The sequence below is a fragment of the Lonchura striata genome, chromosome 8 (assembly GCF_050655825.1).
Source record: "Lonchura striata isolate lonStrDom1 chromosome 8, ASM5065582v1, whole genome shotgun sequence".
NCBI classification, from domain to species: Eukaryota; Metazoa; Chordata; class Aves; order Passeriformes; family Estrildidae; genus Lonchura; species Lonchura striata.
Genome location: NC_140710.1, coordinates 32,338,441 through 32,364,690, shown reverse-complemented (window position 1 = coordinate 32,364,690; position 26,250 = coordinate 32,338,441). Strand labels below are relative to the sequence as shown.

At 47.1% G+C, this 26,250-nt stretch overlaps 1 protein-coding gene, 1 long non-coding RNA gene and 1 pseudogene across 5 annotated transcripts in view; all 3 read left to right on the top strand.

The window, feature by feature from the left end:
- The window catches only part of LOC146766832 (uncharacterized), a 128,963-nt gene extending 119,290 nt beyond the window's left edge, over positions 1 to 9,673 (top strand). For both annotated transcript variants that reach the window (XR_014957147.1, XR_014957148.1), the window contains exon 3: positions 4,452 to 9,673. This is a non-coding gene — a long non-coding RNA (uncharacterized LOC146766832). The remainder of the gene's footprint in view (positions 1 to 4,451) is intronic.
- Positions 9,674 to 12,648: 2,975 nt separating this feature from the next.
- LOC146766831 (uncharacterized) lies at positions 12,649 to 16,151 on the top strand (annotated as a pseudogene).
- A 1,667-nt stretch (positions 16,152 to 17,818) lies between these two features.
- On the top strand, positions 17,819 to 25,861 carry RGS4 (regulator of G protein signaling 4). 3 transcript variants are annotated; one of them, XM_085586949.1, is made up of 6 exons: positions 17,819 to 17,961; positions 18,527 to 18,742; positions 21,441 to 21,545; positions 22,548 to 22,609; positions 23,359 to 23,525; positions 24,019 to 25,861. In XM_085586949.1, the coding sequence occupies exons 3-6, from the start codon at positions 21,451 to 21,453 to the stop codon at positions 24,268 to 24,270; spliced, it is 576 nt and encodes a 191-aa protein (XP_085443075.1). In that variant the 5' UTR covers positions 17,819 to 17,961; positions 18,527 to 18,742; positions 21,441 to 21,450; the 3' UTR covers positions 24,271 to 25,861. The 3 variants fall into 3 exon arrangements, with proteins under 3 accessions (XP_085443075.1, XP_085443074.1, XP_085443073.1); XM_085586948.1 differs by lacking the exon at positions 17,819 to 17,961 and adding an exon at positions 18,253 to 18,409; XM_085586947.1 differs by lacking the exons at positions 17,819 to 17,961; positions 18,527 to 18,742 and adding an exon at positions 18,918 to 19,066.
- Positions 25,862 to 26,250: the final 389 nt, after the last annotated feature.

The window sequence follows — 26,250 nt, the reverse complement described above, 5'->3', positions numbered from 1 at the left end:
GGAATTTTTCTCCTGTATTTTTTCCTCTGCCTTCATTAGCAGCTGTGAGCTTTGGCAACAGAAGTGTGGGTGTTGGACACACACAGCTCCTGACCCTGGCCTTAGTGATAAACACTGGGATAAAATATAAGGTGAAGTTTGCAGTGTGATCTGAACTGATAATGAAAGAATGAGCAATAATCCTGTTCCCCTGAAAAGCTCCCAGTAGCCTAATTAGCTGGGATGATGGCATGGCTAATTGGACAAGGCTGGGTGTGGTGCTGGTACAGCTGCTTTGCTCATACACACAGGGAGGAAGCCTTCTTGATTGAACTTGAACTGCCTGTAGATCCTTCCTTACATTCCTGATTGAAGTTTCATTTTGGTGGGACCACGTGGCACCTGATCTATAGCAAGGATATAGGATGTCCTATGTCTCCTTGCTCTTTGTGAGTGTTGGACCAGATGGGTTCTGACTCCCTTCCAGACCTCGGTTACTCTGTTAGTAAGACTTGAGAGTCTTCCTGAAAACAAATAAGCCAACAAATTGCACCAGCAAACCAGAAAATCATAGACCAACACAAACTCCCTTGATATTTGCCATAACCCAACATAGGAACTGTGGAGCTGTACCATGGGCTCTCCACCAGTTTGCTCTGGGACACATATTCCCAGGGGCTGCAGCTCCGGAATGTGCATTGCTCTGGCTGAACCAGATGCTGCAGATGCTGCTGCTGTGCTGAGTAATGGGCAGAGGCTTGTGTTCCAGGGAGCAGCTGTTGAGCAGAAATCAGGGAGGCTATTTAGCTGAAGTTACAGCAGAATCAAGCAATCAATCCTCTACCAGATCAGCTGTGTTGCTGCAGGCAGGGCTATGCACACCAGCAGTGGGCAGTCGAAATCCATCCCAGTGTTCACCCCACACCCGGGAATGGGGGACCTGAAGGGGTGTCCCCCACAGCCAGGAGAAAGCAGAAGTTTTGTCTTGTGTTAGATTTCCCCTCAGTCTTAGCACTGCCCTGGAAATTAGCACCTGACAGGAGTCTGCTGGCCAGGCAGGAGCTGGGAAGATTTTAATGCAAGGAAGAAGATAAAGCAGCTTTGCTTTGTTTTCTGAAATGAGTGAGGTGGCTTCTTCCCTCCATGTCCCAGTCCCAGGCTCTTGTATTTTTCATGCTTCATTAAAAGTGTTTGTAATTATATGAGTGGCTTCAGAGGACAATTAAGCCTTCATTTGGAGGCTGCTCTTGGTGCTGGAAGCCCTCCATTAGCCTGAGCTTCTGTCAGGGAAAAACACTACACAGTCTTTAACAACTGTACCAGCTCCTATCTGCTTAATGTTGATTTTCCTATTAAGTTCAGCTAATACTTTTCTAATTGTGTGAGCTGGGCCTGAAGCCAGGCCTGGTGACTTTTGCCAGCTGCTTTGAAGGCTGAATCAGAGATGAGCAAAACCCTCCCAAACACTTCCCTGCACACGTGCTCGGCCCCATCTGAACAGTGGCAGCTCTCCCTAAAAGTGACTCAGGCTCTGCTTTGTGCCCCAGGTGCTGCTTCCCAGGGCAAGACCATCCAGCCAGGAGACGTGGATGCCAGGGAGCACACTCAGCAGAGCACCAGGAGCCTGGCACTGCATGGAACTTGCCCCAAGAGGTGCCAGAAGGGATGCCATGGACTCAAAGGCCAACCTGTTGTTTAGCTATGGAGCAGGAATTCTTGTGTGGGCTTTCTGAGGCAGAAGATACACTACAAACTGCCCAAGAGGGGATATTTGGAAATAGAAGAACATGCACAGCTCTTCCACAATGTGGAAGGGAGGATGCTGGCATGTTGGTGGGGCGAGAGACTTCAGTCAAGAAGCTCAGGGCTGCCACTCACCTGCTGTGAATCTGCTGTTCTCGAGAGGGTGGTACAACAAAGCTCCCAACCTAAACCATTCCATGATTCTATGAAATTTAGGCAGATGTATAAACTCATTGCTGACCAGCAATGAACCTAAGCACATCTGATTTTATTTAATAATTGAACTGCTTTCTTTAATTAAAAATGGCCAGGCAATTAAATAATTTAATTTATAAAATCTTATTTAATTTCAATTAGCTCTGATTAATCACTATTCCTTTGAATCAAAATATCAATATGATAGAAAACACTCATTTTGAATTTTTCATTTCAAGAACATTACTGTCTTTTAACTTTAAAACCTTTGCAGCTCTAATACAATTATCATGTGCCAGTCAAGTTTTAATACCTTATTACATCCTAACACTGACAAATACAAGAGACTCTGAGCTTGTGTTTGGAGCTGATTTGCTTCTGCAAAGCCCCTTGTTTGAAGCGTCTGAGGGCTGCAGCCAGCCACTCACAGGGAGCTGGGCTGTTTGACCAGGTGCTGGCCAGGGCCCTCGGGTGACAGCAGGCCACCAGACGTCACTGACAGCTACAGGACTCCCATGTGCTTTGACTCTGCAGATCTTCTGGAGTATTTTTTTTTCAAGAGTTTATTCCTCTACTAAGGCAGGATTAAGATTTGCATGTTTAAATTAGGAAATAAGGTCTGGAAGGCAAAATCATATTTATTTTCTTGACCATAAAGATTAAAATTTAAAAAGCAGCTGTGTGACAGGTTCAAAAGCCAATTCGTCGTGGAATTTCTGCCGGCAAAACATGGCTTCTGTGTAAGGTGCTTGGTACATGGGGAGGGAAGTTTAGAGAGCTTGTAATTCACTGCAACACAGCACTAGACATCCAAGGAAGTCATTATTGTAGATGGTTTCCTGGTAGCATAAAGAAGCAGAAGGGAGCCAGGCTGTTTCAGAGCAAAGCTGAAAACAATAATTGACTTTTACTCACTGGGAAAGAAGATGTAGCATGACAAATGGTTTTGTGGTTTGAATCATTAAAGACCAAGGAGAGAGTTTCTGGCTAATGAGGCTCTACTGGGCAGAAATAGCCATGTCAGGATTGCTGTGAGCAATTTGCAAGGTGTGCTCGCAAAGCATAGGAGGAGTCAGCAGGACCCTGGCTGGCATGGCTGGCCATGGGGAAGAGAGGCTCTGTTGTAGGTTGGTTTGTCTCCAACCTCATCTCCTGCTAGGTCACTCTAAATGTCCCCTGCTCTGATCCATCCTAAGACCGTGGATAGCCACTGGTTGGTCCCTGTGTAACCTGCTTTGATCAGGTGCTGTGGGATGGCGCCCTCAGTGAGGACACAGACAATGCTGGGGTCGTCCTCAGCTCCTGCCTTGTCTCCCTTGCAGCAGCATCTCTCCTGCTGCTGCCTTCTTACACAGCACATTTTGCAGCACATCCTGAGGAGGTCACTGGAAGTCTGCTGAGCTGCAAGAGGGGTCACCAGACAAGCCTTGGGAGGAAAGGACTGCTCTGTCTTTGGCTTGTCACCTGGAGGAGAGGTGCCTTCTCCCTTCAGCAAACTCATTTCTTTACTGAAATTATAAGGTATGAGTCCTTATTTCACATATCACATTCACATCAGGGTTTATTCTGGCTCTTGGAAGAAGTGAGCTCAGAAATAATCCAAGGGTCAGTTTTCTAACATTAGGCTGTAATTGTCTTTATTTACTTCTACAGACTTGGCCAAAGCTCAAGGCACTCTAATGCTATGTATTCTTCAGTAAACACAATTAAGTGGAAACTCAGAAACACTGATACCATCTTTCCCTTGGGACTGGTCACTGTGAACTGCTGTCTCCATCCAGAAATTCAGCTTACTTTTTTCCCGGGGTTGCAGAGTAGGTGGAAATCCATTTAGCTTAAAAAAAAAAAACAAAAACAAAAACAAAAACAAAAAAACCCAAAACAAAACAAAACAAAAATTGATGATGCATCTTAGCTTGGCTTATGGCAGTGGTCAAAGGGTAACAAAGCTTGGGAAGAATGAGAAGGTCAGGACTGTACAGAGCCAGTGGGTCCCTGCTATTCATCAAGAGCTGGGTGTTTGTCCTTGAGGCAGCCAGATGGGATCGTCAGGACCAGGACATACCACAACCCTAACATTCAGCCACAAATCTCCACAAATGTGAAGACCAAAGCTGAACTTTAAACTCTTGTTCTACCATCGCCCCATAAACCCTCTCTGAAAGAATGCAGAAAGACCCTCTAGAGCTTCTCCAAGCTGCAAGGCAGAGGCAGATAAATTATATTTTTAGTGGGAGCTCTTCGATGTGGTGTTAAAAGCCCTTCTCCAGGTGATCCAGTCTAGTACTTCATGATCTTACGTCTGGAAAAATCTTGTCTGCTGCCTAATCTAATCCTTACTTGGTGTAATTGAGGACAAACATTTCTTGTCCTTATGCAGCATGGATACACTAACAGTTTATCATCTTCCTCTCTGTAACTGCAGCCTTTTATGGCTGTGAAGTTTAGGTACTTCATGTATTGTTACCATGTGTCCCCTTGGTCTGCCCACTTCTAGATTAAGCAAACTCTCATTCTTCCATTTTACCTTTTAGGTCTGCACTCTGGACTCTTTCCAGTCTCCTTGAAGAGCAATATCCATCTTGCAGCTTCCTACTGAATGTCTGAAGGAGGCAGAGCCCTGTGAATATCCCACACATAGGTGTGTAAGAGATTTGTAACAGAAATGCTAAGGCTGAAGTGAAGCCTGAATTGTAGTGTGTGCAAAGAATGGGGAAAAAGAAACAGAGTGAGGATTAAAAGAATGACCTGTACTGATATGGTAGAGCACTGCTCCCAGAACTGGGTTGTAAAACTGCCACTTCTTGTTGTAAAACTGAAGAATGTGTTTATGGCATGACCAAAAGGCCTGCAGTCTGGTCAGATCACAGCACAGACAAGGCATCACAAGACCCCACGTCCCACCAAGAGAATGACAATTCACACACCACTGCTTTTCCTGATGGGCCTTCAGGAAAGCAAATATGTCCAGACTAGGAGAAGTAGATGGGCCTCAAATCTGAAGAGTTTAGCCGGTGCTGTTGGTTGCAGAAAGGGCAGTGTGTACAGTTTAAGGCTCCATTTCTGCACACTGTCCTGTGCTCTTGGCAGCATGGTCCCAGCCTGGTAGCCTTTTACCTCCTGGGAAAAAATTCTGTCTGCTTAGCCATGTAGTTGATTGAAAGCTTCTGTGTCTCATCCATTCTTCCTGCGCTGACCTTCAGCAGCCTGTCTGTGTGCATGTCACACTCTGCTCTCCCTCCCCTCATTCCCTGTGCAGGACTGCTCATGTTCTAAATCTCCATGTTTTCCTCATTTCCAGTATGTAGTTAAACTGCTGCTAAGCTCTGTACATGCTAGGTTCACCACTGATCTTCCATGGCTGCATATTTGGGGATTCTGGACTCATTGGAAAAGGGTGAGAGTGTCTCCAGACAAGCCCTGGAGGTTTGATCAGATGTACTTGCTGCTAAACAAAGTATTTGCTTCACTAAATTGTGAACCCTGGATAATTAGGCTAGTTAGATCATCAGTGGAGGCTGATTATCTTGAGATAATCATGTTTCTGCACCAGTAGCGAAACAGGTTAACTGAAAATGCATTAGCAGCTGCAGAACACAGAATAGCTGGATAAAAATTTGAGGCTTGGAATAATTTCTCTGTCCTTATAAAATAATACCTGAATTTGTGTTCCAGTTCTGTTACTGTTTTCTTGTGATCCTATGAAAAACAGAGTTCAAGATAAAGAATTTTTGTAAAGTTTACTGAGGGATAAAATAAGAGACAATATTCCAGTGCTGGGGTGCTCCTGGCAGACAGCCAAAGAACATGCCCGATCCTGACAGTGATCTCTTTATATGGTTACATCACTGAGGTGCATTCATATTCATGTGTTTCATACATTATTCAAACATTCTTGCAAATTTTCTGATGTTTTGGGAACTCTTTTGTTTGGGTTCTTCACACTCCAGCTTATCTGCATAACATCGTGTGTGTCAGGTCAATATATTTTATTTCTTCTTATGTCTCCATCCTGCTGTAGCACATCCTCTGATAAGATTTTTGTATGTCCTCCTTAAATTAATGTGGTATTCTCTAATTGTCCTCCGGCGCTTTGGTTTGTGTCACAGTTATCTCATTACTTGGAGGATTCAGTCAACGGAAAGGGAAACAACATGATCACATCACACCATTTGTTTGGCTATATAGAGGTATTTTAACACCTAGTGTTCAGCTAAGGCCTATAATATAGTATATTCACCCTACTACTATTTCTATAAACTATGCAGTACATACTTAAACTTACAGATTTTGTTATATTGACAAGCAGCTAAATAAAGGTGTACAAGATATTAGATATGAATACTTATGATCAATGCAAAAACTAATATCTATAAACATGAAAGCCATTATCATATCTTATCTATAAATGTGAAAGCCAATCTCATATGCAGTCCTCTTTTTTTTTTTAACAATACTAAGCAGAAATTTCACTGAATTATTTACTGCAAGACTGTTGGTCTGGGGCTGAGAGCAGAATATCCTGCCCTCTTATGAACAACCCTAGGCAATATATGAGGGAAATTGCAGTGGGGGAAAAAAATCCTGGTTTTAGAGCTGTCCCCATTCCCCTTCCTGTATATACTGCATATTACCTTGTGTGACTCAGACAGAACAAAGACAAGCAGGATTTTAGAGATAATTTCTTCAAAATTTGAGCCTACTTTGACAGAGTCCAGCCTGCCTCCTGTACTGCCCTGATGGGGTTTGGACCAAGTATGCATATACTGGAGAATTTAAAAAAGCACAGTGGGGTTCAGCCTTTATTATCCAGGAGCCGTAAGTAAAGGCAATCCACAGCTGGATGTAGGAAAATGGAAAAATACAACAGCAAACCCATTCTTGTCAGCACTAGATTTCATGCAGCAAAGCAATTCTGAGAAGCTCAGCAAGATCACAGTGATGTACCTTGGACATGAGAGTATACAACGTGGGTGTCATCTGTTGACAGATGACACCTGTTCCCTCCTAGTATGAGCATCATGGTGGGAAGTGCTTTTTGAGGACCATCCCTGGCACCAGGCTGAAGATGCTACAGTGGGATATGCTGGCTCTAGGGCAGTGGATTCTTGAATGGGAGAAGCCTAAGCCTTCATGAGAAATGCCTTGAGCCATTTGTTCATGGGTTAGGGCAGGTCGTGCCCTTGGCCATATACCCCTGTGAGTTTAAGGCTGTGTGATGGGGATGCAGCTGGCAAGACAGCTGGCATCTGTGCCTCCTGCTGCCTTCCTGCACATCTCACGGAGCAAAGTCTGCTTCGAGAGGTGCTCATTAACCCTCAAAGAGAAAAGTCCTCTTTGAGCACAGTTTTTCTAGGTACAAAAATTGTCCCAGTGCTCACTGGGAAGATGCATGAGACATTAATTTTGAAGAATTAAGAATTTTAGGAAAGTTAAAATGATAGTTAAATTAGATGTTGCTGAGTGAGCGGAAGCAGATAAATAGGCTCTGCTCATAGTTAACAGTAGCCAGATCTTAAATAAGATATCCAGGATCTATTAACTCATTGCTTGTCAACTTTATGTTTGGGTAGCTGTGCTTATCATGAAAAACAGAAGGTCATAAACAGATTTCAGGGACACTAAAACAGTTGCAGACTTCCCATACTTGAGGAATCCATTGAACACAGGAAAACTACAAAGATTCATTTGTCATGTAAGCATTGAAAAGGTAGAAAGGTCAGAACGAGGAAGACTTATTTTACTTCCTCATTTTGGAAACCCCTCCCCAAAATGGGCCCCTGACTCATTTCCGGGAACAGAACTACACATGCTTAATAGCCTTTTTGCCAATTAGCACATGAAGCAGAGAAGAGGAAGTGACAGGGACATGAATATGCATTCATATTTCCTGTATTCAAGACTTCTGTAAATAAAAGGGCTTTGTAATACCTGTGATTTTTGCAGTGCGCATTCAGGAATTATCTCACGTACTGCCCTGCCCGTCGCAATAAACATACACTTTTTAACTTTAACCTATTAGAGAGTTTTTTGTCCGTCTCAGTTGGATATCTATATTAGATCGATATTCATATTTTAGTAAATCAGCAGCAGAACAGCTCTGCCAACCAGTGAACCATGCTCAGGATGGTGCCTTCAGACTACTGTAGCACACGGATCTGAGCACAAGCAATTAGCAGGGAAGCCAGGCAGCTTCGGGGCTTGTTTTGATTTCTGCTCCGTCCTTCCAGTCTAACACACTAAGCACACATCAGGGAGTGGGGGAAGGAGACCCTCTGTTCTCACATCTTGCAAAGTCAATCAGTTGCATAATATGAAACACAGGCAGCAGGAACGTGATCAAGTGCAGAGAAGGGACACATCAAGCACTTTATTACAGCTGTGGGAGAGGTGAACCAGGCCTCTCTCTATGCAATTTATCTTTTCCAAACTGCCTTTTGAGCCTGTTTTGCATCAGCTGCCTGTCACTCTAAATACAGCTTGGATTTTAAGGTAGCTCCCTTTCTAGGAGCCCTTGGCTACTAGAACAGGAGGGGTAAGCACCCCCTAAAGCCCCCGAAGTGATTCAGAGAATTTAGTTGAGCGACTTTCTCTGCATTATACTCCATTATACTCACAGCGGGACAGGGATTGCTCAGGGGCAGTGCAGGGCTGGGCAGAGCATGAGGAGAGCTAGCATGTGTGTGAGACAGGTGAGAGAGAGCACCAGGGCAGGGGGTCACCATGTTCAAGCGGTTCCTACAGAGGGAGGGAAATTACCTTTTTTCTTAAGATAAGGCTTAAACTCAGGGATCCTGCAGTTTGAGAGGTCTCTAGGCAGCTAATCTGGTGAGGTACAAGTAGATTTTTTCTGTGTATGTGTCCTCCTGCAGCTGGGAGTACCTTTTGCACCATCTGAAGGAGTATCAGGGTATCGGGGTATTATGGCAGCTTGAGGGTTCCATCTTGAGCCTTCTGCCTGTCTCTCATCAACAAGTTCTTTAAGATTTTACAGCTCTGCAGTGCTTATTCAGAGATCATGCTGCAGAGGCACAAGCCCACATCGAAGGGACAGAGCCTCTGCACATGGCAGAAACTGCAGCTCCCTGAGGGGGAGACTGAAAAAAGACAGGGAGAGTTGCCTTGTTGATGCTGATTTAGAAAATTACAGATGCCCATTCTGTTCTGTGCCAGTGAAAGGTTTGATGTGGTGGCTTACCAGATGATCTGCACACCTGCTAGCAGCTCAGCCCCAATATATTTTGGTTGAAGGAAACCGGGTTAAAAGAGAGAGCAGCAAGGTATGTTGAAGGAAGAGGGGACAAAAAAAAGTCACTCCAGTATGAAGTCTTCCAGACATCTGCCACTGTCACAAGCAATTTGTTTCTTTGCCTAACAAACAGCAATAGCATTTGCTGTTCAAAGCATGTCTGAAAGCTGTGGGAGTATATAATGACAGTGAGGAGCTTCTGGGTTTTCTTACTCCATTTTGAAATTCATCTCTCATCCTTGTTATATTAACACTACTTTTAGCTGCTCCTATGCTGAATATAAGTGATTCTCCACTATGCATCTCAAGCACAAGATGACAGTAAAGACGGTTGGGTGTTGCTGAGCTGAAGAATCGTTCTGGAGCTCATATGTGGCACAGTTCTCTTAGAGATCCTACTACACTGTCTTAAAGCATTGGGACGCTGCTTTCAGCTCACTGTGACTTTCCTTGCAGGTCAGCAAGGCCACCCAGCATATGCAGATGCTCCCTCCAGGGACAGCTGAATGTCCCTGGAGATCCTTGGCTGCTGGACAGTGTTCCCAAGGATTGTTTTGTCCAGATGCTATGGGATGTGTCCTCCTCCTTCCCATGGCTCATCTCAGGGCCTCTCACTGAGCTTCCTGCCCCTTCTGTATATTACTGGCTATTCTTTCCCTTTCCAGCTCTCATGACCGCAGCCTTTCCCATTTCCAGCCAGCATGTCTCCATCCCACTTCTCAGCCTGGCCCTCCCTTCACAGGCACCACAAGATGCTGGTGCTCACGGGACAGGGAGAAATACAGTTGGTGTCTGGTGGCAGCACAAGGGCAGGACATGGCCCATGGAGCAGAGATGAGTGCACAGGGCAGCATGGCTGTGGTGTGCAGCTGTCCCAATGATACAGGGAGAGGACAAGCAGGATTTCCTGGCTGATGGGATGTTGAGCATGTTTTGATTGCCATCTAGAACTCTGTGTAACAACCCAGGGTTTGTGTCTGGCAATCCTTCCCAGGTGGGACAAGTCCATTAGGGAAATTAAACTGAGTGGCAATCTCATGTTAGATTTCAGTGGGTGAGGTTTAGCTGGACTGACTGGGACTGCAGCATTATTTCACAAAATGGGGAAATGCAATTTGTCACAAACTGAAATTTCTTACGATGAACAACTAAGATAAACCCTCTGTACTTATGGATTATAAAACTCTTTATGCATAGTTTATACCATGACAATACTGGGCATTGCTGTTTCTTTCAGTGTGATGCATGTCTTTAGAGCTGGCTTGTCTCTCCAGTGATCAGAAACAGTGTCCTGGAGCTGAACATACTTGATCTGAGGAAGTCCAAGTCCATAATGTACCTTTGTGGCTCCATTCATAAGGTTATCCAATAGTGTATCTCCTTTGATTTTTTGCATTACGTCCTTAGGACCACAAGTCCCCTGTAGATGACCATTTAGGATTGCTGCAGTAAGTGTTGGTCAGATTCCTGGGTGATCCAAATGATCCTGTGTTAGATGAGCCAGTTATGGATACACTGGATATTTTTTCCTTTTGTGTTAAAACTTATTTCTAGCTGAAACACCAAAGCATGAATGTGTCTTGGGATAGCAGCTTACTGGAAGCTTATCTGCTGAGCCAGTAATTGCAGTCTTTAGCATCCAGCCTGCATCTGGAGTACCAGAAAGACTGGTTTCAGGAGAGACACTAAAATCTCAACCATTTGCATCTTGCTGAGAAGTTCAGAAGGATAAAATGTAACAACATGAAATACTTGTTTCCTCTTTTTTTGGAAAAGCAGAAATTTCTAAGTGATAAGGCATTGAATGTTGTTGCTCTGAGCTTCAGCTACAGGGCACCATGTAGCCATGTACCATGTGCCATAGATTTTGCTCACAGCTCTTTATCTTTTTTTTAAATCTTTCTCTGTGGAACAGCGAAACTCAGGTCTGCCCAGATTTTCAGCACTCCTGCAACATAAATTTTAAATAGCATGATGTCCTGACAAAATAGGGCTCAGCAAGCAGCGTCTGTTTTCCAGAAGCCTCTGCATGTCTATTATACAGGGTATGCAGTCCTGCAGCAATTCCCATTTGCCTGCTGTAGTAATTCCACATTTTTGCTACACTAGATGCTTACCACTTGCAATTTAATTTGTCTAAGTCACCTCCAAGACAGAAGTCAAGAAACTTCAGGCAAGGATCAACTGCTGTCAGCATTTTCTCTTCTCCCTGTTTGTGAGGTTTCAACTAGCTGCACATCAGGGCTGACTGATCCATTGGATACCTGGCACCTTTTAGAATTGTCCCTCAGGCTGGGGCCGAATGAAGACCTTTTACTTCTTCTCATGTCATTGTATGCAGCAGCTGGCGTCATGAAGTGCCTTTGAAAAGGTGCTGTCTCTTTGAGGCAGCTGCTTGTCCTTGCTTTTGTGTTTCTTTAGCCTGAAATAATGATTTTTGCCACCCCGTTCACAGGCTTGTAAGATGTCACCTTTTAAATAACAGGCATACCCTTGAGACAGGCACTGACAGATGCTTGCTGCTTCCAAGCTGCCTTTTGTGAGCTGCCTTAGAGACCTCAATAACTGTGACCAGAGCAGCAAGCAACGTGCTGAGCCATGACCTCACTGACAAAACGTCTCCTGGGCTTTGCACAGTCCAATACAGCTCTACCTTTTGTTCCCTGGCATGGGCCTTGTGGTATGGCACCTCTAATCTTGCTAAGCTGCCACTGCGAAGATAAGAGGGAAGGGAGCAAGAAAGGTCCATTTGAGGTTAAGAGTAAATCCCACTACATCTGCAGTGATGAAAGATTTCATTTTGTAGCTTGTAATTTCTCATCCTGCAGTGGTTGTCTAGGCAGAAGACAGCTCACTTACATTGAAGGGTTGGGCTTTTTAAAGCTGGAGAACAGGAGCCATTGCACAGCTGGGTTGCTAGGGTGCAGAGGGCACAAGAAAATGTTTTGTTGCACACTGTACATAAAGACATCTTAGTTTCTGATGCATCAACTCTCTTCCTGCCTCCATTGATGCCTCCTCCTCCTCCTCCATACCTTAGGGTGAAGCAATCTGCCCATGAGTGAGAGGTGTGTGCCAGCCACTGACTGTGAGCAAACAGTGATTGATGAGGTCCACAGGGTCACTCTGCACAGTCCCACCACCACACATCACAGCTCCTGGCTCAAGGGGATTGCCCAGTAAGTGTCAAGCAGTCAGTGTCAGCTAAGTGCAACTGGCTTGCACTGGGATTCTTGGAGGAGTAGACCAAAAAGCTCTCAGGACAAAGAGTGGTTCTTTTCCATTCATTTAAAAATAAAACAATACTGGAATTGGAAAGCCATGCATTCTGATTTTCCCCACAGCATTTTCCTGGAGAAGCTGGAAGCCTGGGACTTGGACTGGTGCACTTTTCACTGGGTTAAGGACTGGATTAAGGACAGGGTTAAGGACTGGGTTAAGGACAGGCCCAGAGAGTAGTGGTGACTGGAGTTACATCCAGCATGTGGTCAGTCAGCAGTGGAGTTCCCCAGGGCCCATTGTTGGGCCCAGTCCTGTTTAATATCTTTATCCGTGATGTGGAAGAGGTGATCGAGTGGACCTTCAGCAAGTTCACAAATGTCGGTCTCAGATTCAGTCAAAGAGAGAAATGGAGAGTTTCTAACCAGGCAGAAGCCTGGGAATCTGTTGGAAAAGAATGTAAATAAGGTCCTTTATCTCTCTTGTTGTTCACATCGTTTACAGTTAAGTTCTACCACTGTGCGTCATGCACTGTTGCACCAATGATGTGAGTTGTTTTTACTTCAGGACCAATGGAATTGGCACAGATGAAGATCTGTATAAAGAGCGATGCAATTTGAAATAAATCAGAGTTTTACTCTCAGCCTTCTGACTCAGAGTCTCTTCATTCCCATCCTGCCTCAACAGCATCACACAAATCAAGTTGAGTGGGAGTGTTGCTCTGCTGGAGCGCAGGAAGTCTCTGCAGAGGGATCTGGACAGGCTGCATCCATGAGCTAAGACCAACTGTATGAGGCTCAACAAGTCCAGGTGCTAGGTCCTGCCTTTGGGTCACAGTAATCCCATGAAATGCTCCAGGATGGGGCACAGTGTCTGGGAAGCTGCCCAGCAGAAAAAGGCCTGGATGTGCTGGTCAAGAGTGGGTGAACATGAGCCATCTGGGCCCAGGTGGGCAAGAAGGCCAAAGGCATCCTGGCCTGGATCAAGAATAGTGCGGCAGGAGGACCAGGGAAGGGATTGTTCCCCCTGTAGTGGGCACTGGTGAGGCCGCACCTCAAGTGCTGTTTGCGGCTCTGGGCCCCGCCCTACAAGAAAGACACTGAGGTGCTAGAATAGGTCCAGAGAAGGACAGTGAAGGTGCCGAAGGCTCTGGAGAGCACAAGTCCTGTGAGGAGCAGCTGAGGGAGCTGTGGGTGTTTAGCCTAGAGAAAAGGAGGCTCAGGGGTGACCTTATCACTCGCTACAACTGCCTGAAAGGAGATTGGAGCCAGGTGGGGTTTGGTTTCTTCTCCCAGGCAACTGGTGACAGCATAAGAGGAAATGGACTCAAGGTCCACCAGGGGAGGTTCAGTGTGGACATCAGGGAGAATTTCTTCGTTGAAAGGGTGGTTAAGGATCAAAATGAGCTGCCTAGGGAAGTGGTGAAGTCACCGTCACCGGACGTGGCACTCAGTGATATGGTTTAGTTGGGATGGAGGTGCTTGGTGAAAGGTTGGACTTGCTGATCTTGGAGATCTTTTCCAGCCTTAACAATTCTTCATGATTAGTCCTCACTATTAAAGTGGTTCGCTAGGAAGGGATGGGCTGTTCAGTCACATAGCTGTTAACCCGTTGATGAGCTCAGAAGCACTATTAGTACGGACAATGGGGGCATACTGGAAAAGGTGGTGATGTCATTGATACCCCAGCTGACATAATCTAATAGAAAAATAGACCTTTTCTAATGGGTTTAATAGTTTTTTCATGAGGCAGTTATTATGGTGAAATAGATTCATAAGTGAATATGACGTGCTATCAATATTTGGCTTAAAGTGTCATAAAATCCATATTAAATGCATTACAAGTGGTTAAATGAGACATTTCAAAGTGATTTTTTGTATGAGAAAGCATCAGTGAACAGCCATATGTTGACTGGTTTGTGGTGCAGTATTATTCAAACTGTCTTAGTGATTACCAGGAAATGTTTAAGGGGCTGTTAATCAAAATGGATGAGGAGACAGAGGAATTAGGAAATTAGAAGGCAAGTTACTCAAATAACAGATTTTCCTGTGGTCTGATGGCCATGAGGAAAGAACAATAGCTAGACAAAAGAAGAATGAAACCAAAACAAAAAAACCCAACCAATCAATCAAAAAATGAACAAAAAAGGCCCACAGAAAAGCCACCATACAAAAAAAACCCACTAATTTAATTAGCAAATCCAAACCAGGAGAGGGGAAAAACCCATCCATTTGGGCTGAACAAAATTCTTCCTTTGACACAAGTTGAAATATTTTTTTCTGGGTACTAACAGGACAAGTAGGCAGCCCAAAACTTTGGGGTTGAAGCAAAGAAAAATATGACTCCCACCACTCCCTCAGAATGATTAGGAAATTCCAAGCCCTTAGAAACAACAAAAGGCCACTGATGCTGTTTTAGGTGCACATATAAGTAAGAAACAACTGAGAGCATGTGGAAATTGTCTGGATTGCATATTTGGTTGTATGAACTGTGTGAAGCTGGAGCTAAGGGAGGTTCCAAACAAACGTGCTAAAGTCTACAGAGCATCATTTCAGAGAAGAGCAGGCTCATCAAGAAACTATGACAGCAAACTAAAGCTGCTTTCCCTTTAAGAGTTCCATTTTGCCTCCAGCATGCAGGGCAGAAAGGGGAGTGGGTCAGCCTGGAGGTACATCCATGCACTCCAGAAATTTTCCATGTGAGCGGCAAATGACCCCAATTGAAGAAGGGTGACTCATTGCTCCTGCCAGGGCTGATCTGGGAGGAGATGGACACTCCTCAGGCTGCCTTCAGGGGCTGGCCATGAGAGCCAGGCCATGGTCATGCATGGAGTCACACAGTGCATTGCAGAGGCATGGGAAAGGACAATTCCCTCAGGCTCTGCTGTGGGACACTGTTTCTGGGAATCCCAGCGCTGGACGGGGGACCCTGTGGGGATGAGCGTGGCCTCTCTGTGTGTCTCTTAGGGAGGTCAGGCTGCAGTCAGTGCCCTGGGAACAGGAAATATGGCTGCATGCAGTGTCAGGCTCAGACACGGGCTGAGTTCATCCATCCAGGCTCAGACCCCAATGGTCCTTCCAGGGTTCTCTGCTCCCAGTTCATTAGCTGTAATTTGCTCAAGCCACATGCCTGCATGGGTAAGGTGCACCTGTCAATGCTGGAAGGAAATCTTAGCTGCTAGCAGGTGTACAGGTCCCCTCCCCATAGCAGGGCTCAGCACTGGGGCCACTTGCCTGGGTGGAAATGTCACCAAAGTGGCTACATGTGGAGGGCTTCTGCAGCCTGAGGGGCTTGGCGACCAGTGATGTTTCTCAGCTGTGTGGGAACTGCTCCAATTCCTCACCAATACTGTCTGCCAGGCATGTACTGGATGTGGATGGCCATGGGAGAGATATGTAGTGCCCTGCCCATCTGTTCACTGTGCACATCTGAGCATTTGCTCACCCCTTCCCAAGGTGTCTGGCTGGCTCTGTGAGATGTGAGTAATGGCAAAGGAGCAGGAGTGGCTCTCAGCCCCTGTAAGGCAGGCTGGGGAAGGCAGCTGTGGCAGGAGAGGCCCCGGGCCCAGCAGCACATCCTCACAGCCCCATGTCACGTCCTCCCAGTTCCCAGTGACAGAAAGCAGCAGCATCTCCCTGGTGCGCTCCCATCACACAGCAGATGCTCTGGGATGGGAAGGGACTGGGGTGGAGGGCAACAGCCTGTGGCCCCTCAGCTCCGGGCAATGACCACGAAAGCAGCGACGCTCCTCTTGCTCCCTGCCTCCTCCCACAGGCTGCCTCTGGCTGTGGGAGCTGAGGGACACATCCCAAATGCACTCGTGTACGGGGGTGAGCACACATGTGTGACGTTCTTCCCTGGCAGTGGGGGGAGGGAAAACTCCCATTCAGAGCCTCGTCCCCAGCTGCTCGAGATGCACCAGGGATGAAGGGGGAGGAGAAGGTGGGGGATGCCACAGGGTACCACAGACGATTGCAATTGTGCTTGCTCCTGAGAGCCCCTGGGTGCCTCTAAAACACTGCATGGCCCAGGGATAGCCCAGCTCCCCGCCCCAGCCCTGCACCCAAGCTGATCCTCAACGCTGAGTTCTCCATGAGCAGGTGAAGCAAGCCAGGGATGATGTGCCAGGCATGAGCTTCTGCTTCACTAGCTGGCAGTGAGAAGGAGGAGGAGGAGGAGGAGAGTTTGGTGTTGAGCACAGCACAGTCTGTACCCTGGGAGAAGAGGCCTGCCTGTGATGGTGGGAGATGGAAGGGAATACTTTAGACTGGAGACCAGCTGGGGTAGCTGAGAGGATATTAAACTGCAAGAGCTGGGAAACAGTGCACAAGCCCAAACTCCTCTCATGGGGGCCAGGCTGAGCCAGTCAGTGTTAATGAACTGGAAAAAGGGAAATTTCAACTGCAGCATTCCTAGGATTCTCCATGCCCAGTCCAAGGTGGATGGTCCTAATTTTAAAGCCCTTTAGGCTGGCTATTGTGATGGCAGTGCCAGAAATTCCTGATTACAGTCTGCTCACACAGAAGTTGGGGAATGCAGAAGGTGACCTGATGTCAACAACACCAGCATCTGGGTGTCATTACAGCCATACAGCAAACATGCTTGCAATCCACAGTGTGACATTCCTAAATCTGGTTATACAAGATTTTGCAGACAAACTGCAGAATTTTTGTGTTCTGCACAGAAGTTCCTTGCCCTAGCAAGCAGCCTTTGGGACCCGCTTGAGCCAGAGCTCTAACCTTGTCAGAGAGAAGGGAAAGGTTGCTTGCAAACACCTTGATTGTGTCAGCCAGATGAGCTCTTGAATTGTTTGAATGTCAGTAACATTGCACAAGTTTGATAGTCAAATTAAATTAAATAGATATTTAGTATATAATTAGTTAAGTTTTTTCTGTTGGCCATATTCTTCCCTTCAACTTCGCCCCAGAGACAAGACACCACAGAGCTTAGGCACCAGCTCTGCCAGTGCTCAGTTGCTTCCTACAGATCCACCCAAGCATGGTCAACTCACCAACACTAAAAAGATGAGGGCATTCACTCAGGTGAAGTTTTACACTGCCCTGAGCTGGAGCTGATTTTTAGTTCACACAGTGCAGGACTCCCAGGCTCAGGTTTGGCAGCAGGACAGTAGTGCTCCTACAAAAGCATTTTACAGTTAATTAGAGCATTGCCTTTCAGCACAATTAACGATCTGAGTAATGCAGTATGCCAAGGCAGGTAAACTCTTTGGGGATTTGGACTCTGCTGCTGGCTGTAGACTCTAGAGACACAGAACAGAAAGGCTCATCTGCAACTTCTGCAGATCGTGAGCAAAACACTAAAAGGTTTCTGGGAGAGGGGATGCAGCAGTGGATAGTGTGGGCAGGCAGCCTGCTGCTAATCAAGCTCCTTTATTTCACAGTGGGAGCAGGACTTAAAATGCAGCAGCCCATATGCACCTCCATCTGCCCAAAGCCTTCCCCTCTTTGATAAGAATGGTACAGGCTGTGCTGAGCTGCAACTCGATAAATATCAGCCAATTCTCTCTCTCCCTAGAAGGGCAGCTGCCTTCTGCACCATCCAAGGACTGAGGACAGGTAGCTGAAGTCATTCTGTTCTTGGAACTACAGCAGAGCCAGGGCAGTGCAAGCACCCCCACAGGTGTCTCATGGGTTCATTCTTTAGCATAAAGCACCCTCAGAACTGCTTCAAAGACTGCTCTGGGCAGGCACAGTTAAGCCTTTTATTATAATTAACGATCTTTCCTTGGTGATACCAGAGTCCCACGGTCTGGCTTTTGATTTTGCAAATGCAAATGGAGAAGGTGTTGCAGTGATACCCATATCTAACGCATATGTGCTGCCAACCTCCTAAATTCCTTTTTTCCACGCATGTACATGAGCTGTCCTCAAATTTATGTGCTGATACATGCACATTGTATATTCCAGTAATGCCTTGCACCCCCTCCGGGCTTTTGTTGCTGCCTCACCAAAAATATAGATTCACATGACTCTGGAATAAAACAGGAGAGTCTCATCTGCCTAGGTAGTTCCCTGGTGAATTTACCTTCTTCTTTCCTTGAGAGCAGAGCTCTATTTCCTGCATTTGTTTGGATTATGGTAACCTTTTCTGTTTAAAATTCTTGTCCCTTTCTTGATCCAGGTTACTTTAAATAGAAAAGAAATTAAGAGAGGAGCCAGCAAAGATCGTCTCACTTCTCAGAATTGATTCTCTGACCTTTTTTACTGTGTCCCCCCCCTGAAAATCTGCTTTTCATCTGCACCATTCCAACCTCCTGCAGTTGAGGAAGTACCGGAAGCTTTTTGAGCCCTTTTCAAAGATTCCACCTCTGCAGCCAGACACCGAGCTTCGTTTCTGGTAAGGTTTTCAATCTCTCTCACCCCTTTGTCTGGGTTTTATACGTCACCCTCTTCCTCTTGGGTGGGCAAAAAGGGGACGGGTGCTGCTGCTGTGCTGACTCCTGACTGGGTCACCCAGCGCTGCTGGGCTGTCTGGGCTAGGCTATAAAACAGAGCCAGGGCAGCGCCGCTGCCTCGCGCACCGGGCTGAGCCCCGCAGGCGGCGCAGGACCCGTGCGCAGCCTCTGCCGCCTCCTGCCTTGTTTTTCCTGGAATACTGATCCGACCTCGGGAGCAAGATGTGCAAGGGACTCGCTGCACTGCCAGCCACTTGCTTAAAAAGGTACTGTTTATTTCTGAGCATCTGGCAATGGTCTTGTTAGCCCGGAGACACGCTGATGCATTGCGCTTTGTGTCCGAGGCAGGTTTGGCTCTGATTATTTTGCAAGATTAGATACAAATGATTGCTTAGAGGCTAGAAACAGAATTGCAGAAAGGTTTTGTAGGGAGCTGGGGAAGGTTCAATGACTTCCTTCCCATCATCCCCATCATCAAAACCAGCAGCTTTTAGCATTGTGATATTTTGATATTCCTGTTAGCTGCTTCTGCTGCAGTCTTTGCACCCCTTTTCTCCTTTGGCTCCTCTCTGCTAAATTTTCTTGATTCTTTTTAGGGGGAAGCAAGGCAGACAGTTTAAAAATTAAGTAATATTCCCTGAAATGCACTTCAAATGCAGAAATGCAGCCTGGCAGGACTAGAGACCCGTGTGCCAGCAGGCAGGGATGTGGGGCACGGTGGATGTGGATGCGGCACCAGCTGGTGTGGGATCAGCCTGAGTTCCCCGGGTGATGGTTAGGGGCCAGGTTAGGCTGTACTCCTCCATGCACAGCACTGCGGGGCTGGTGTGGGGCTCATCACACCCCTGCCGTGTGGTGCCAATCAGGGTGGGCTGAACTGCAGCACCTGGCTGCACCCCAGTGCGTGGGATCGGCAGAGCAGAGCCTGCACAACCGCAAATGTGCCCTCCGCAGCATGGCCTGCCCCATAGCCCAGCATGAGGGGTCTCTAGGCTGGCATGAGCCCTCCTGGAGGGATGTTACTCCCTTTTGGGTGCTCTGGAGCCTGGAGATGCCCAGGAGGGAGGCACAATGCTCCCTTCTCATCCAGCCCATCTAAACTCGTGTGGGTCTCTGATGGTGCAGCACTGCCTTTCTGCCCACACATGCAGCACTCCTGAAGCTGCTTCCCAGCAGCTGTGCAGTGGGTTGGGAAAATGCAGCAGAGACTCAGCTGTCTCCCATCTGAGGATAAAGCTTCCTGCTCATGGTTGGATTTGAAAACAGGTGCTGAAAATGCAGGAGAAAAGTGTTGACAGTTCTAATTTGCAGGAACATTTGATGAGGATTTAAAAAAAAATGAAAAATAGTTCACATCATGTGGACACCTCTGTCCAGGATTACCAGCAAAATCTCTCTCTTCCAGAAAGCTGTGGGACTAGCTGGAAGCAGCAGTGTCTTGTTTCCTCCTGCTGCCACCCTCCTGCAGACTTGAGCAGTCTCCTTGTCCTGGGCAAGGACCAAGACAGCACCAGGCAGCTCAAGCCTGGAAGTGCAGAGTCCCCATGGGTGCCTGGGCAGAGCCTGGGTATTTGTGTTGGCCACTGGAACCCTGCTCTAAAGCAGATGTGAACTCCCTATGCTCTCCCCACGTGCTGGAGTTGTTAAGGAAACATTTCTGAGGCAAGCAATGAGATCAGCTATGGCCAGGACCTGTGACAGGGTGCTGGAGCAGAGAGCAGTGCTGGGGGGCTGAGCAGCTACCAGAGCTCAGTCCTGTGGCACAGCCTCTTGCTCTTTTCCAGGCTCAGATCTGAGGAGAAGGAGAAGAATTTCCTACCTTACACTATCGCTGTACCTTGGGGCCAGCCAGGGCTTGCGCCCCTGAGCAAGCAGGCATGGTTTACCTGCCCCTCATTCTTAAACTGGAAGGAAACCCAGAGAGATGCCAAGGCCACTATCAGCTGCATATCTAGAAGCTGCTATGAAGAAATTATTGTCCTGAGGAGCACACTGGAGAGTGGAACAGAATTAAGGATGAATCTTCAGAGGAGCTTGCTGTGGAGTGAGGGAGTAGCTTGCAGCCAGTATGGGCTGGTTGTGGTGGAGCTCTTGGCTCATCCCTGACCTCACCCCACAGTCTTGCTCCAAGCCATTGACTTTCTTCCTTCTCTCTGTGTCCTGGGCTTGGTGGGGTGGCCTGGTATAGCCCTGCTGTTCCTGTGGCTGGCTGAGTAGGTGGGGAAATGGCAGGGGCTGCAGGAAGGGATTTGTAAGGGTGTAAGAACAACACATTGGCAGCTGGGCAAATCAGCTCAAGGAGAGGTGACACACACAGTATGGTGATGCTTTTCTATCACAATATTTTTACTGTAAATAGCAGGAAAACAACAGCTTCTCCCCCTTTGCCATCTGCTTCCAGGCTGATGACCTTCTCAGCAAGATGCTGTTGAACATAAAAAATGACTTCTCTGGCATTGTTGAATTTGTCTAGAACAAAAAAATGTGTATTATGTGATGAGTGGAAAATCAGCACTGGAGTCCCTGTCAGTGACCTGCATTTGTGTCACTGAGTAATGCTTGAGGAGCCTGTGCAGAGAGGAAGCTGCAGAGGGAGTGCAAAGCATTGTCTTCATCTTCTCCTTGATTTTTTTCTTTCAGTGCCAAAGACATGAAGCACCGTTTGGGCTTCTTGCTGCAGAAGTCAGATTCCTGTGACTACAGCTCTTCCCAGGGCAAGAAGGAAAAGTTATCTTCAAGCCAGAGGTAAGAGCAGATGCTGTCACCTAGTTAATCCCATACTGGCTGCAGCATGTTGTTTATTCCTTCACCAAGCTGGACTCCAGTAGTGGTTCTGCTGCTGCTTCCCAGTTCTTCCGGAACACCTGTGCTTGGATGTAGTGTGGTAATAGCTCTCAGGTGCTGATAATCCTGCCAGCTGACTATCAACACCTGAGGACTTCAATTTCCATGAAGAATCCTGAATTAGGTGTCCCTTCTGTCACCACTTCCGTGATAGGATATGAATGAGCACAGGGAAGGGTGTGTACAGTGTCCTGCATAGGGGAATGACCATTTCAGACCCAGTGCAACTGGACACATTGCAGAATCAGCATCCTGTGCCTCTTTGGGCTGGATCTGTGCAATGGTCCACACAGCTGCATAGAGGTGTAGTCACACAAACCAGCCAGCAGCCTGTCGGGGCATCACTGCTCTCCCCAGTCTGCAAGGAGACAATGTTCTCTCCAAAGAGGGCTCCAGAAGCCAAGGTTTGCTACTGAAACAGAGGAGCACTAGGGTGTTCTAGTATGGTAGAGAGAATGAATGCAGGATGTGCTCCCCATGTGTTTCTAGTTCCCAAACTACTCTTCTCTTCCAAAAAGCTACTGTTCCTCTGACTGGTTAAAGGAGCAAGCCCTTTGGAGTTCACTGATATGCCCTGTAAGACTGATTCCAGGTCTGTGCCCCATCAAGAGATACAGCCAGGCACAAAATAAATATTAATTCCACAGCATTTTTTTCCAGGAAAATTAATTTCTTGTCCATGGCTGGTGATGAGGATTGCAAACCAAAATTTCTGTAGGTTACATCTGGGATCCCTGGGGTTATCTGTAAAACAAGCTGATATTTCATTCTCAGTCTCTTGTGTATTCTCTTAGAACAATCAGGGGAAAAGATTTTTCTAGTGGTGCTGAGAAACAAACCAAATTTGTCCTTTCTGTACCCTCTTTAATTCAGCCCTGTGTTTCTCCCTTTGTCTCTTCTTAGGCTTAGCCAAGAGGAAGTCAGAAAATGGGCAGACTCTTTGGAAAATTTGATCCATCATGACAGTAAGTGAAGAGGGCTCTTATGCTGCTGGCAGAGCATAAGAGCTGTGCTCTGAGCAGTCCTGGGAGGGGACACAGGATACGATCTTATTGTCTCCTAGGGGCACACAGGAGCTCCTTTGGCCACACAGACCTCTGAGAGGGGTGGGAAAGGGGCCTCTTGCTCAGATCCAAGGCAAGGGCCAATCCCAATGCATCATGAGTGTGGTTTTGGCATACTGCTGAGCTGTCTGTTTTGTGAAAGCAACTGGTTTAGCCCTTGTGCAAGAGGAGGGCAAGACTGGGACACACAGTTAGTGGTGGGTTAAACAAGAACCAAAAGGTGGAGCTATTATTTGCTGCTGAACCCATGGGAGACTTTGTCTTCCCATCAGTTGTGGGCTACATGGATGTCCTTGAGGTTTCCTTCACGTTGTTCCCATGGTCTGAGACTCTGTGGAGCATGCTGGCTGTCTCCTTGAGGCTTCCTGGGAACACACGAGTTGCTTGTCTTCCCCTGGCAGGGACACTGAAGGTCACAGTGTGGGAGCAGGCAGCTGGGACCCCACATGTGACATCCCCATGGGGCCTGTCTGCATTCCAGCCTCCCTGACATGCACAAGCTGTCCCCAGTGCCAGCCCCAGGGCAGCTCCTCATTCAGCTCTGGGAAGGAGAACCCACAATCACTGTTTGTGTTGCTGGAGTTCAGGGGTGCGACTGTTTGGGGACCAACACTCTTGCCTGACCTGGTTTTCCTCTGAACAATCCGTAGGAGGACTGGCTGCTTTCCGTGCTTTTCTCAAATCTGAGTACAGTGAGGAAAACATCGAGTTCTGGGTCAGTTGTGAGGAGTACAAGAAAACCAAGTCACCAACCAAGCTCAGCCCCAAGGCCAGGAAGATCTATGATGAGTTCATCTCAGTGCAGGCCACAAAAGAGGTACGTGCACTGAACATTCCTTGGGCAAGGGCACTACCCTAAATTCTGAACCAGCAACGCAGCCAATCAGAGTTTCACAAGAGATGAAGGCTTCTGCTTCTCTGCTAGTTAGCAAGGACGTGGTGGGTTTTTTATTGATTTTATATTAAACTTGGATAGAGAGAAAATGTGTTTAGTTACAACCGTGTGGCCATTCCATGCACACACTGCAATGGGAGAAGCTCAAGAGGACCATGATTCCCAATGTTTCAGCTGCTCCCATGTGATTTGAGTTTCCTGGCTAGCTGCATCCCAGAGGAATGTGTGTCAGTCTCCCCCGACAGCTCTTCTGGTAGCAGAAATGCATTGGTATCCAGCTGCACAGATTCTGCAGGGCTACAGGGTGTCAAACAGCCATTTCGGACAACTGCTCAGCAAGCACGGTAGAGAGGCTTTTCCTTTCCTATGCCCCCTCTGGGACAGGTTCTACTTACACTGTCCCTTTGGTCCACAGGTGAATTTGGATTCTTGCACACGGGAGAAGACGAGCCACAACATGCTGGAGCCTACACTGTCCTGCTTTGATGAGGCTCAGAAAAAAATATTCACCCTCATGGAAAAGGATTCTTACCGTCGCTTCCTCAAGTCCCCTTACTACCTGGACTTGGTCAGCCCACCTGGTGCTGGCTGTAGGCCTGAAAACTGCAAAAGAAACCACACTCACAGCTTAGACTGCAACTCCAACATCATCTCTCAGTGCGCCTAAACCTGCAGCAAGGCAGGGGCGGGCCGGGCTCTTGCAGAACATACGGCAGCAAAAGCATTCATTGGCATGAAGCAACAGAGCTGTCTCCAGTAGCTGTCTAATGTTCCAGTTGTATCCCATGTCATGCAGCAGCCAGCATTTGTAACCCAATCCAGGTTCAGTATGTGTAGCAAACCCTCCTCTGATGGGTTGGTATAGGAGCGCTGCGGTCTATATCTGGCAGGAGCTGGGGGCAGTCACTGTGTGTGCCAGGGCTCTGCCAACCCTGTGAGCCCAGCAAGGTGCTGGGGAGCCTGCCAAGCCCTGGCTCTGCTCACTGAGGGACCAGACTGGCAAGGTCGCCATGTGATACCCAGCGACGTGCAGGGCAGAGAAGGAGCCGAAGGAATGCTGGGGACTGTGATCTCCCCTTTCTAATCTGCAAAGGTTTAGGTGAAAAGGGCTGGCTCTGGTTCTTAGCTGTTCATAACTCCCAAATGTCCAGGCTCTCCGGAGTTTTTTCTCAGAGCTCAGGGTGTACTGCATTGCAGAATCAGGCACAGGAAGAGCTCCTACTCTTTTTTGAAGGGAGACCAAAACTTTTCAGACAGCCTCCCTCAATCATCACAGCCATAGTCGCAGGGAAGCTCAGCCTCCCTCAGTCATCACTCTTCCCTCTGGCTGCTGCTCCCTCTGTAGCACCCCGTTTATGCTGGCGAAGGATCTTTTCTGGGGCTGTGCAGAGCTGTCACTTTGAGGAAGGTTCATTATTTCCTGTGTTATTAATTTTGACCTTCACACACCCAGGTTAAATAGTCCATCAGAGCAGAACAGAAACTTGTTCCTTCTCTCCCAGACAGGAGTATATTCCTGACTCTGGGAGTGCCATTTCAGATTTGCCTCTCCTGGCTTGTAAGAAGCAGTTTGTGAGGGAATAGAACCACCATATCTGAGGAGGAAAGGCCCTGCTTGGGAGTACTTGAAAATGTTGGATTTTTTTAAGGTGTTATTTATGTATTTCAGTAGTAGCATGGATCACTTTTCCTGAAGATGGTAGGAGGAATGTGTCTATCACATTACTTCTCCAGGGCTTTGCCAGAAGGCAGCTGACTTTTTAATTGCTGTGGTGAGATACGGCCTTTGCTGTGGGCTTTGGCACTGACCTGCAGTGGGAAGCATGGGAGGCAGCTGCAGGGTTGCTGCCATGAGCTGCAGCACCAGGTGTCTCACTGTCTCCCAGCCTTGGTCCCTCTTTCATTAGGTATTGCTGCTCTGGCCACTGTGTATCCTGTGCTCTGCATCCCAATCCATACAGCAGCTCTCACACCAGGGTTTTGGCATTGCAGGAGGAGGTTGTGGCTCTCCAGGCCCATAGAGAAACTTCTTTTTTAACACGTGCTTTATTTTGTATTTAGTCAATGTACTATCACCCTGCATGCTCAGCTAAAAGATGAGAGGCTTGCTAAAGCACTGAACATAGCCAAGCATGTGGCTATGTTTTATTTTCCCCTGGTACTGGGAACTCTTGGTAACTATTGCAAAAACTGTATCAATATTTAAATAATGATGAATGTAGTCTAAATAAAGATGTTTGTGTTAGTCCCTTCTAAAATGCTATTATGTGAACAAAAGAAAATGCATGGAGATCCAATTCATTGGACAAGGTTGCTCTAAAAAGTTATAAGTGGCTTCACTCAGAGATTTTTTTAAGTCACAGAAAGATGCAACAGCAGATGAAGCAACAGCAATTATATCCTTCAGACATCTTCAGCACCAGGAGCCTGGAGGATACGGTGGTTGTATGGATCTATGCCTTGCCTGACCGTCAGCTCAGCATGGGGATTAGCCATCCTCACCAAGGGTCTGGGGTGAGTGTGAGGCCCCCCTTGACAGCTTTGGAGTGGGGAACGTCAAGGAGCCCTTCCCTGATGCAGATGCTTTGCAACCCTGAGCAGACAGAACACATTTTATCTCAAAGCTGACCCTGTCCCTGGGCCATGC